This window comes from Hypanus sabinus, chromosome 22 (genome assembly GCF_030144855.1).
Source record: "Hypanus sabinus isolate sHypSab1 chromosome 22, sHypSab1.hap1, whole genome shotgun sequence".
NCBI classification, from domain to species: Eukaryota; Metazoa; Chordata; class Chondrichthyes; order Myliobatiformes; family Dasyatidae; genus Hypanus; species Hypanus sabinus.
In genome coordinates, this window is record NC_082727.1 from 49,469,590 (window position 1) to 49,482,258 (window position 12,669).

Consider the following 12,669-nt stretch of genomic DNA (forward strand, 5'->3'; position numbering starts at 1 on the left):
TCTGTACTTTTAGCGTTCTCAAGCCTCGGGTAAGTCTTTCAGCACGAAATCAACTTTTCCGCCTTCAGTTTCCCGTCTTATTAATTTGCATTTAATCCACTTTAAAGCATCAGGGCATCCCATCTTCGAGAGTCTGTTTCGCTCTCCACGCTTTTCTTTACAAGGGGATATTCTATAACGTCGAAACCGTGCGGCAGCTGTATAAAATCTGTAGGACCAAGCTTGTCCTTTCGTTGTTCACTAGGAATCCATTTCTCTTTACTTAAGTGATAATTGTCTGTGGTCTACTCACCGTATCAAAATTTTAAAACAAGCACTAATTAAGATTATACTAATTAAAGTACCAACTGTGTACAAGCACATGCTGTATGCTGGCGACTCTCTTCAGGTCAGCAATGTTTAATGTTAATTCAATATATTTCCCCAACAGGTAAATAAATAGACGCCGGACTTCACGTGTTTGTATATCAATTTTGATATGTAAAGGTTGCGTAATTAAATAATTATTTATACCAACACTTCGTATATCAAAATTTACACATACATACACACACACGCACACATATATGCACACTCATTCACACACATATAGATTAAATACTTTATTGATGATCCCAAAGGAAATTAATGTCCTAGTAGCATTACAAATGCACAGATGTACAAATATACAAATACTAAAAGAGAAGTAAGAAATAATAAAAAAGTTACCTCAAACAGTCTAACGGGGGGTGGGGGGGGAGGTGCATCATCACTTCCCCAGCTATAGATTGACTCATATAGAATGACCTCATAAAGCGCTCTTCGGAGCAGCGCAGTTGCTTTAGTCTATAACTAAAAATGCTCCCCTGTTCAGCCAAGATGGCATGCAGAGGGTGAGAGAAATTATCCACAATTGCTAGGATTTTCCGTAAGGACCTTTGTTCTACCACCGCGTCCAGTGTGTTCAAGTTTAACTATTACAGGGCCAGCCTTTCTAATCAGATCTAATCATATACGTATATAAATATAACAATATATATTCCAAATATAAGGGATAAAATGAGGTATGGTCTCCTTCCCTCTGACAAGGTTATCACAAGCATTTCAAGGGACTTTGGCTAAAGCCTGGGTTTAAAGTTAATGACGAGTCTAAACAGGGATTAAGCACCATTTGAAACAATATATGACTTTGAAAAAGATTCCGGATCTGTTGTGCAGCATCTCGAACTTTCACACTTTTGAGTTCATATTGCTAAACTGCGCCACGCATGAAAACTACGAGGCTTTGTTTAAATAAGGTAGGCGGTTTAATTTGCTAGGTGAAAACAAAGGGAATGGCAGTTTAACTACAGAGAATGCAAGTGAAATGTTGCAACACAACTTTAGCACCACGGAGCAGAATTATCAGACAGAGAGAGACTGCGCCAAATACATACAGGTCAGTTAAACAGTTTCGTGAACGCAAGGTCAAATGCCTTCATCATAAAAAATTAATTCGGAAGACTTGGAATTTCAGCTTTACAAAACTATGTAATTTTCAGTGTCCGTCAATGGATAACAGCCCCCCAGAACAAAAATCTGTGACCAATAGATACATTACGTATTCATCTAAAAATAATTAATTTATTGTTTGCTTATTGCATTATTTGCCGTCTACGCGATTGAAACAATGTTCGTTTGACAATTCGGCTTTTAAAATATATCATTTTGCATAGTGTTGCTTATGTAAACAAATGATTTGTGACGAAAGGCCAGTTAAAAGTAAACATTGTTCTATTGATGCTTTACATCGGTATTAAGGGCACTTTTAACACACGAGATCAAACTGTTTACAGCAAACTACACTAGACATATTACTTACAAAGTTATTCTCTATATATAAAAAAGTATTTTCTCTGTTTCTCTCTAGGTTTTTTTTACACTTTGTATTTCCAATTTTTCCTGTTAAACCTGCGTGCCCTCTCTGCTGTAGATTAGATTATTGACGCTGAAGTTGCAGAGGGGGCCGCTAAGTCCAGTTTGTTGATTTGGAACAGTGGATTGATAGTAATTCAATCGATTGTGGATGTCCACTGTGTTGTGTATTGAGTTATGTGAAGGTGAATATGAATTGAGTCCGGACAGGTTTTGTCGACCTTGCGATAAATCTCCCATCAATCCGCTTGAGGAAATCGGCCTGTTCATCCCATTGTTCCCACTGATCATAGAACTCATATTGGTCACAAAGTTACTAAAGCAGGGATTGGATTGCATGCTTGGAGGAGGCGAAGGTTTCGAATCGCTTGCGGTTCCCGGGGAGCTCTCCAGTCCGGGGGAAGTAGAATCAAGGACGCTGACTGTGTCTGAAGGTCTGGTGTCGTCCGTCTTATCGGCAGCCCCGTGGTCACTGGGACCTGTGGTGTCGGATCTGCGTTTCCTCTTCCTCCTGAAATTCCCGTTGTCAAACATTTTTTCACAGTTGGGATCCAAGGTCCAGTAGTTACCTTTACCTGGAAAGGCAAACACAAATCAACGTTTAAACTGAGCGACCTGTCCATTGACTGAAACTTTTTTTTAACGTCGTCAGTCTTGTCATTTGTCAGTTGCCCGCGTTTCCTGGCCGTAGAAGCAGAAAATGTAATCTAAAACAAGAAATGGCGGTACAGGGAGTAAGCGTGAACATTTAAGTGTAGCTGATGAGATCAAAGAGGTTCTCTTCCCCCATTAAGCATACATAAACACATACACACACCACCAACCCTACCGCAACCCACTCCAGCAAAACAAAACAAACTTCAAATGAAACTGGCTTTGTTTTGACAAGCAACTTCTCCAGTTTTAGCAAGCATCAGGATTTTTGAAACATCCTCATTGGAATCACAATTTTACGTCGAGCTGATTTTACACATTTAATCTGTCTGTATTTGGAGTGCAACGTTAGCCATTGGAGACAAACACCAGCAAACTCCTTAAGAACTGCTTTCAAACTTTAAAAACACTCAAGAGATGCTTGTTTGAATTTTTAAAAGTATTATACAATTAAATTTCTCAAAACGATGTGCCAGCTCTGTCACTACTTCGCCAGATAGTTAAACTGCGTCTTTACCCAATGTATTCAAAGTTGAAGAGCCACCGGTCAATAAACCAGCAAACTGTACCTGGATCATCCTCGTCCCTGGGAACCTTTTTGAAACAGTCGTTGAGAGACAAGTTGTGGCGGATGGAGTTTTGCCAGCCCGCTTTACTTTTCTTGTAGAAGGGGAAATTCTCGGCCACGTACTGGTAAATCTGACTGAGCGTCAGTTTCTTGTCGGCCGCGTTCTGGATGGCCATAGCGATGAGTGCGGAGTAGGAGTAAGGGGGACGCACCATTTTGAAAAGTTCTTGCTGGCTGGGTAGGGACAGCCATCCCAGCTCAGTCCCTCCGAAGCCCGAGGGGGTTGACAGGAATTGGCGCTGGCCAGTCCCGTAACCCGACGGGATGTAAGCAGCTCCATTGCTCCCTGGAAGATAAGGAGGAGAGTTAATGGCCGGTCCGTTGAGCCAAAGGTAGGGGTTGGTGGTCGGGTTGGTGTAGTCGGCCAGCCCATAGCTCGGTGGGTGGGGAGAGGGTCGCTGAGGGTGGTGATGGTGTAGATTCTGCGGGTACATGCTGAAGTTGTCGCAGTATAGGGCCATGTCCAAGATATCCTGTGCGCTGGAAAGTTGATGAGGGGAAGCATTTGGCGGAGCTTGCTGTCCGAAGGCGTTCATAATCCGCTAGGCACGCTGGTTTAGGCTTTAAATTTATGGACAGGCGTGGTGTTACACTTGCCCTGATCCCTTGCAGCTGAAGAATGGGAGCCAGAGCCAAGTGCGATATTTAAATAATGACTAGGTGCATCGCCTGCAGTCTCAACTCGAACAGGTATATCAATCTGACTGCCCCTCCCCCAAACCGTCACTACCAGCAGATCGCCGTGTCCCTCGCAGATCAGGCCAGCCTCTGGAGGGAACAGCACGAGCACAAAATATTCTATAGTCTTACTACCTCATAACCGTCCATTTAATGTATACATAAGTGCACTCTGTCCGATATCTATACCTATTTAGCTTAAATTTCAAGTATGGATCATAGCTGACATATTGCAATTTTAATACTTGGCACAGTTCTAAGTATTTTACTCCAAGTCAGCTGGCCCGCGCTTCAAAGTTCACATTTGCTTTTAAGAGCAGAACGTTGCACTCGGCTCTTAGTTTAAAGTTTTATTCGATTTACCTGTGCAATATTCGGCATATTCTCACTTCGTATCGATCGCAGTGCTGTCTCTTTAAGTGTTCTCCGCGTGTTATTTCCCCCAACAGAATGAGCTGCAGTGAAATCGCCTACCGTCTTTAAATAACTAAATGCAAGCAATCTTTTAGAAATTACCGTAAACAGCATTGTGTGTGTGCAAACTCCGTCTGAGTTGAATTACTTAATAATAAGCAATTGCTGTTGCAGAAATAAACAGTTACATATTGACCAACATACACTGACTAGAGTAAAGGTAGGACAGTTAATTTGTATTGTATATGCAAAACACATAACAGTTCTCGTTATTTATCAGCAAACGCCTAATCTCTGCTAATGTTTCTAGTTTATAGTGTTTGAACTCTGAACTCTGTATATAAAGAAAATATGCGTGCTTCAACGAAAAAAAAAGGAAGGCGCAAAATCGAAACATGCTTGCGCTATTTTGCATTATAGATGCCTGAGGACGAGCCTGCTTCTTACTTACAGAATAGGTTGTTCATTTTTGATAACTGACTGGCAAAAGAGATTGTACGCTACTGACCCCTATCGGAGGTACGCCATGATTAAACATCCGGCGAGGTTCTGCACGGAGCTTCTTTTGCTCCTAGTAAGTTTCAACAACGATCAATAAGGTAGATGATTAGCTATTCTGATTTTACTGTTTTTATTCACAGGCTGCTGGTATTGTTGACATTTCAATACCGTTCCAGCTGATCCCGGAAAGGAGTTGGCTGTTGGTAAAGATATACCCACAAAATGTCAGGTAAAGGGTTTCTGGGTTTAACCCGCAAATGATAGATAAAACATAAACTGAATGAAGACTTAAGCCGGTCGAGCAGCATCTATGGAGGGAAAGAGATAGACAGCACTTTGGCTCAAGACTAAGAAGGATGGCTAGGATACAGAAGTGAGAGGCCCAGATGAAGTAAGCCATGATAAATGAAAGATGGAACTGGTTGGGGTGGATGACGCTGAGCAAGGCAGGAAATTCTTAGTTTCTATAGATTGATGGTGGAAAGAGTTCTGCCTGGTTGTATCACAGCCTGATAAGGAGACTCCATTGCACAGAAGATATAGATAAAATTAAACCCTTGTTTGCAATATAAAGCAGTGAAGAGAAAGGTTGTGCAAAACAAGATATCAATGCAATAAAAAGAAATCAGCCTCTCTCTCCTTACCTGCCCATCACCTCCCTCTGCTGCTCCTCCCCCTTTCCTCTCTTTCATGGCCTTCTGTCCTCTCCCATTAGATTCCCACTTCTCCAGCCCTCATCTCTTTCACCAATCATCTTCCCAGCTCTTTACTTCACTCTCCTGGTTTCACCTATCACCTTGTAATAGGTGTCCTATTATAGGTATACCTATTATCTTGTAATTCTTCCTCCCCTCCCCCACCTTCATAGTTTGCCTCCTTCCCCCTTCCTTTCCTTCTCGGACTGAAACGATGACTGTTTACTCTTTTCCATAATGCTGCCTGCTGAGTTCCTCCAACATTTTGTGTGTGTTGCCTTGGAGACAAATTCATTTATTAACTCTTTATTATTCTCACATTATTATTGCCACTTGTAAGACATGTACATGTGAAAAGTTTCATTCCACATGCTATCAGACATATTACTCTGAACTTAAGTGCACTAAGATAGTACACAAGGGAAAGTAATAGCAGGATGAATAAAATAATGCCACAGTTACAGTAAAAGTGCAGTGCAGGTAGACAAATAATAAATACGGGCCATCATCAGGAAGATTGAGAGATCAAGACTTCATCTTTATCATACAAGATAGGTACTCTGTTGTACTTCATTGCTGAGGTAAGGTGAGGGTTGTGCAGGTTAATTTAAAAACCTGATGATTACAGAAAATGTTGTTCCTGAGTCTGAACAAAAGACATTCTGCAGACGCTGTAAATCCAGAGCGAGATGCACAAAGCTCAAAATGCTGGAGGAACTCAGCAGGTCAGGCAGCATCTCTGGAAGTGAATAAACAGTTCATGTTTCAGGCTGAGATCCATCATCAGGATTGAAGGTTGCCGAATCTGATTGTATGGGACTTCAGGCCTCCTGCCTGATTCTAGCAGCGAGGTGGGCATGGCCTGGATGGTGGGGATCCTCAAAGCTACCTTCTTGGGGCACTGCCCCATGTCAATGCTTTCAATGCTGGGGAGAGCTGTGCCTGTGATGGACTGCTGACTCCACCACTCTCTGCAGTCTCGTGCATTCATGTGTGTTGGAATTGCCGTATCAATCCTTGATGCAACCAGTCAGGATATGGTTTGTGACACGTCAATTCTCCTTGGGCTCTTTCAAAGCAGAGCTACTGGTGAGCCTTCTATTATGATTACATCTATGTGCTGGGTCCACAACAGATCACCTAAGATGCTACTGCCTAGAAATGTGAAGCTGTAACTCTCTCTACCTCTGACCCACCATTGAAAACTGACATCTGGTCTTTTGACACTGACTTTCTGAAGAAAATTATTAATTTCTTATTTTTGATGTTACTGAGTTATTGTGTTAATAATTAAGGCTGTTATTGTGGCACCATTCAGGCAGGTGTTCAATCTCACTCCTGTGCATGAATTTATCACCACCCATTATTTGGCCAATGCTAGTGGTGTCTTCAGCGAATCTGTAGATAGTGTTGGAGCTGAGCTTTACATCAAAGCTCTAAATGTAAAGAAAGTGGAGCAGAGACTTAACCAAACACACCCATGTTGCATTGATGACCAATAAGTAGAAGATGCTGTTATCAATCCACACTGATTGTGGTATTCCACTGAGGAGATCAAGGATCCCATGGCAAAGAGAGCTACTGAGACCCAGCTCTTGGAGCTTGGTGATAAGTTTGATGGGACAATTGTGTTGTAGTGTGAAATGTAGTTGTAGTGTGAACAGTAGCCTGTTATTCAGGTGGTCCAGAACAGAATGGCAAGCTAGTGAAACGGCACCTGTAAGCAGAAATACCCAATTCCACCTGCATCATATTTTTTCTACAGGCTCACCTGCAAATCACACTGTAACACTTCCTATTTGAGTTCAATGCTGCTGTTCTAATATTCTTCTGCTCTCCTCGAAGGAGTTGACACTTCCGCTTGATGATGATGGGAGAATGAATGATATGCTGTGGTGTGGTATACTCTGGCACTGGCAATTATCCTTTCACAAATGCCCCAGTTTGGAGCTGTCAGATTTGCTCTGTCTCTGTCCAATACAGCATGATAGATTGTCATAGTGTCAGAGAGCCATAAAGCATAGAAACAAGCTCTTTGGTTCATCATCCCCATGCCACCCATTTTGCTTATCGACATTGATCCCATTGACCAATGATATGCCAATCTTTAGTGATTTGCATACCTGTCTTAAGGGTATCACCTCCACCACCTCTAGGCAATGTAATCCTGACTTTAACCACCTGTGTGGAAAAAAAATCCCTTTAAACCCTCCTTAAACCTCCTGCATCTCATCTTAAATCTATGCACATTCTGTCATGGGAAAAGGACTTTTATTATATACCCTATTTATTTATTACTGCATACACCACAGTCAAATAATTATGACATTGATAATCTTGGTGAACATGGAATGGTACTGGTGCTGTAGGAACAGAGTATAAATAAACTTGTTGACTTCCTTTATAGGCTGTGGCAATAGGATGTGAGCTTTGGAGAAGTTAACAGCGGATTGGTAATGAAATTCCAAGGTTGTGAGTAACCTATTGTATTTTGATCCTTTTCTCAATCTATTTTCACTGGATAACTATCCCATTAAGTGGAAAATAAAGTAAATGCCGATACTGGAATCCAAAACAAAAAAAAAACAAAATGCTGGGAGAACTCAGCCAGTTAATCAGCCTCTGTGGAAAGAGAAAACAGCAAATAATTCAGGTTGAGGATGCTTCCTCTGGGCTCAGAATATTCACGGACCCTTACATTGACTGCCTTCCAACTCCACAAATGTTGTTTAATTGCAAACAAGAGAAAATCAGCAAAAGTTGGAAATCTAAACAACACACGCAAAATGCTGGAGAAACTCAGCAGGCAGGTAGTATCTCTGGGAAAGAGTAAACAGTCAATGTTTTGGCCTTCATCAGGACTGGAGAAAAAGATGAGAAGTTAGAGTAAGAAGGTGGGGGGAGGGGAGGAAGAAGTACAAGGTGTACAAGGTGCCTATCACCTCTCATGAGAACATCGAATTCTCCAAATTCCGGTAATTCCCTCCTTCTCCCTTCCCCATCCCACCTCTACTGTCTCCTCTTCTAGCTGCCTATCACCTCTCATGACTCTGCCTTCTTCTACTACCCATAGTGCTTTCCCCTTAGATTCCTTCTTCACCTCTCCTGCCTATCCCCTCCCTGCTTTCCCTCCCCCACCCCTTGATCTTTCCTCTGATTGGTTTTCCACCCTCCCCCCACCTTCCTTATAGGGCCCCTGCCCCCTCCTTCTTTAGACCCGAAATGTTGACTGTTTCTTTCAGCAGATGCTGCCCGACCTGCTGAGTTCATCCAGCTTTTTTGTACGTCTTGATTTGACCATAGCGTCTGCAGTGCACTTTGTGTTAAAAAGTACAAGGTGGTAGGTGATAGGTGAAACCAGGAGCGGGGAGGGGTGAAGTATAGAGCTGGGAAGTTAATTGGTGAAAGAGATAAAGGGCTGGAGAAGTGGAATTTAATAGAAATGGACAGAAGGCCATGGAATGAAAGGAAGACGGAGGAGCACCAGGGGGAGATAATGTGAAGGGATGGAGATAAAGTGAGAGAGGGAAATGGGAATGGGACATGGTGAAGGAGAGGCAGGGTACTGGAAGTTTGAGTAATCTCTGGACGGCTTCTCTGAACACCTGTGTTCCATTTGCCATATAAAGTGGGATCTCAAGCTCAGATGAAGCTAGTTGAGTGGAGTCATAGCAGCAACCTTGCACTCAATGTCAGTAAGACAAAAGAGCTGATTGTGGACTTCAGGCAGGTTAAGACGAGGGAACACGAACCAATCCTTATAGAGGGATCAGAAGTGGAGAGACTGAGCAATTTCAAGTCCTGTGTTGTCAAGATCTCTCAGGATCTATCCCTATCCCAACATATCGATACAGCTATAAAGAAGGCAAGACAACAGTGATATTTCATTAGGAGTTTGTAGATATTTGGATTGTCACCTAAAACATTCAAACTTTTATAGCTGTACCATGGAGAGCATTCTGACAGGCTGCATCACTCTCTGGTATGGGGGGGTGGGGGTGGGGTGTTGTGGTGGCTACTGCACAACACCGAAAGAAACTGATAAACTACGGATAGTGGTAAAATTAGTCTGCTCCATCTCATGTAATAACTTCTGTAATATGACACCTTCAAGAAGTGGTGTCTCAGAACGGCGATGTCTACTCTTAAGGACCCCCATTGCCCAGGACATGCCCTCTTCTCATTGTTACTGTCAGGAAGGAGGTACAGAGGCTTAACGCTTTCAGCTCAGTGACTCTTCTCCACTTCTTGTCCACTGCCATATGATTCCTAAATGGATATTGAACCCATGAACACCACCTCATTTCTTTAATATATACTATTTCTGATTTTGCACAATTTTTAATCTATTTCATATGCATATGTAAACTTGCTGTAATTGATTTACTTATTTTTTCTATATTATCACTTATTGCATTGTACTGCTGCTGCTAAGTTAACAAATCTCATGATATATGCCGGTGATAATAAATCTGTTTCAAATCTCCTGCTAGCCACCTATTTTAATTCTACTTCCCAATCCCATTCCGACATGTCAGTCCACAGCCTCCTGTACTGCCACGATGAAGCCACACTCACATTGGAGGAGCAACACCTGATATTCCGCCTGGGTAGCTTCCAATCTGATGGTAGGAACATCGATTTTTTGAACTTCAAGAAATTGCCATTCCCCCACTTCAACATTCCCCATTCCCTTTTCCCTTTATCACCTCTGATGATCCTCCCCCTTCCCTTCCATGGCCTTCTGTCCTCTCCTATCGGATTTCCCCTTCTTCCATCCTTTATCTCTTTCTCCAATTGATTTCCCAACTCTTTACTTCACTCCTCCCCTTCTCCCAGTCTCACATATTACCTACTACTTTGTACTTCTTCCTTCCCTCCCCCACCTCCTTACTCTGACTTTCCATTTTTCCTTCTCCAGTCCTGATGAAGGATTTCGGCCTAAAATGTTAACTGTGTACTCTTTTTCATAGATGCTGCCTGGCCTGCTGAGCTTCCCCAGCATTTTGTGTGTGTTGCTTCGATTTCCAGCATCTGCAGATTTTCTCTTGTTTGAAAATGCTGAGAGAACTCAGTTAACCGTGGAAAGAGAAAACTGTGCAGGGAACGCTTCCTTAGGGTTTGGAATATTCAATGACCCTTACATTGACTGGTTTTTGTTTTCACAAATGGTGCTTAATTGGCCGAGTTCTTTCAGCATTTCTAAATTTATTCTATTAAATTTCTCTTCCAAGTTAATGCCATAATCGGATAGTAAATAAGTATTTGGTGAGAATTTATCAATGTATCCCTTTTTCCAGATTAAAATTATTCACACAAAACAGCCGATAAAAGAATTATTATTAATCTACTTTTTGGCAAAAATATTTATTTTCATTTCTTGCTGTGCAATTCTATCTCAATGTTTATATGAGATTTGGAACATTAAATAATTTGTCCCACCAGTCACTTGTTATTTATATCACTTGAATAATACATTTCCAATTATTTATGTTATTTGTCATAGCAGGAATAATCAAATTTATTTATTGCCATAACTTGAATATCTAGATAGATGGTTCCAGTTGTGAAATTCATCTACTTCATAATTCTCCACACTATCTAATTACACCCATCAAAAATGGTGGACTTTCATGATGTGTTCTAGATATTCCAACATATTTTGAAATCAGTTCATTATTTTTGAAATGTGTTTACTGAATTATAACATGGAGCACCTTGACAGTCACTGTAACATCTTTTAGTAGATGGATGTATAAAATAATGCAACAAAAATGAAAATATTGTGCTCATCAAGTCAAACAGTATCCAAGGAGAGAAAAGGTGTCAATATTTGAGATCAATGGCCTTTCATTAGAACAGGAAAATTGAGGAAAACAAGTGTGTGTTTAAGAGGAGGAATGTTAATGAATTTGAGAGGCGGGTCAAGGACTACATCTGCAGCATGCTGACACCCACACTGGACCCCTTACATTTCGCCAACCTTCACAAGCACTCGACAGATGACATTAGCCACAGTCTACACACCATCCTTACACATCTGGAGAAGAAGGATGCTTATGTGAGAATGCTGTTCTTGGACTACAGTTCAGCATTCAACACCATAATTCCCTCCAGGCTCGACATGAAGCTCAGAGACATCAGCCTTCACCCTGCCTTGTGTAGCTGGAACCTGGACTTTCTGTCAGATCACCGCCAGCTGGTAAGAGTGGGCTCCCTCACCTCTGCCCCTCTGACCCTCAATACAGGTGCCCCTCAGGGCTGTGTCCTAAGTCCCCTCCTTTACTCTCTGTATACCCATGACCGTGTTGCCACCCACAGCTCCAATCTGCTAATCAAATTTGCTGATGATACTACATTGATTGGCCTTATCTCAAATAATAACGAGGCAGCCTACAGAGAAGAAGTCATCACCCTGACACAGTGGTGTCAAGGAATCAACCTCTCCCTCAGTGTCGCAAAAACAAAGGAACTGATTGTGGACTACAGGAGGAATGGAGACAGGCTAACCCCTATTGACATCAATGGATCTGGGGTTGAGATGGTGAACAGCTTTAAGTTCTTTGACATACACATCACCGAGAATCTCACGTGGTCTGTACATACTGGCTGTGTGGTGAATAACACACAACAGCGCCTATTTCACCTCAGATGGTTGAGGAAGTTTGGTATGGGCCCCCACATGCTAAGATCTTTCTATAGGGGCTGCATCACTGCCTAGTATGGGAACTTTACTTCCCTCAAGCTCAAGACTCTGTAGAGAGTGGTGCGGACAGCCCAGCGCGTCTGTTGATGTGATCTTCCCATTATTCAGGACATTTACAAAGACAGGCGTGTAAAAAGAGCCTGAAGGATTATTGGGGACCCGAGTTGCCCCATCCACAAACTGTTCTGGCTGCTACCATCAGGAAATGATACTGCAGCATAAAAGCCAGGACCGACAGGTTCCAGGACAGCTTCTTCCACCAGGCCATCAGACTGATTAATTCATGCTGATACAATTTTATTTCTATGTTATATTGACTGTCCCGTTGTACATCTATTTATTACAAATTACTATCAATTGCACATTGCACATTTAGATGGGGACGTAACATAAAGATTTTTACTCCTCATGTATATGAAGGATCTAAATAATAAAGTCAATTCAATTCAAAAGAAATGTCCTTGATATAATGGAGACCAAACTTAACTGACAGAAACGCT

General features: G+C 41.9%; 1 protein-coding gene and 1 long non-coding RNA gene across 2 annotated transcripts; one reads left to right on the forward strand and one right to left on the reverse strand.

The window, feature by feature from the left end:
• Positions 1–1,311: 1,311 nt before the first annotated feature.
• foxi1 (forkhead box i1) lies at positions 1,312–3,945 on the reverse strand. The gene is made up of 2 exons (XM_059948065.1): positions 3,117–3,945; positions 1,312–2,468 (listed from the first exon to the last, which is right to left on the reverse strand). Exons 1-2 carry the CDS (start codon positions 3,709–3,711, stop codon positions 1,924–1,926), a joined length of 1,140 nt encoding a protein of 379 aa, XP_059804048.1. The 5' UTR covers positions 3,712–3,945; the 3' UTR covers positions 1,312–1,923.
• Positions 3,946–4,682: 737 nt separating this feature from the next.
• Positions 4,683–10,696, forward strand: LOC132379781 (uncharacterized). The gene is made up of 5 exons (XR_009507532.1): positions 4,683–4,786; positions 4,909–4,997; positions 7,871–7,935; positions 10,002–10,091; positions 10,437–10,696. It is a non-coding gene; the product is annotated as an uncharacterized LOC132379781 (long non-coding RNA).
• The last annotated feature ends 1,973 nt before the right edge of the window (positions 10,697–12,669 follow it).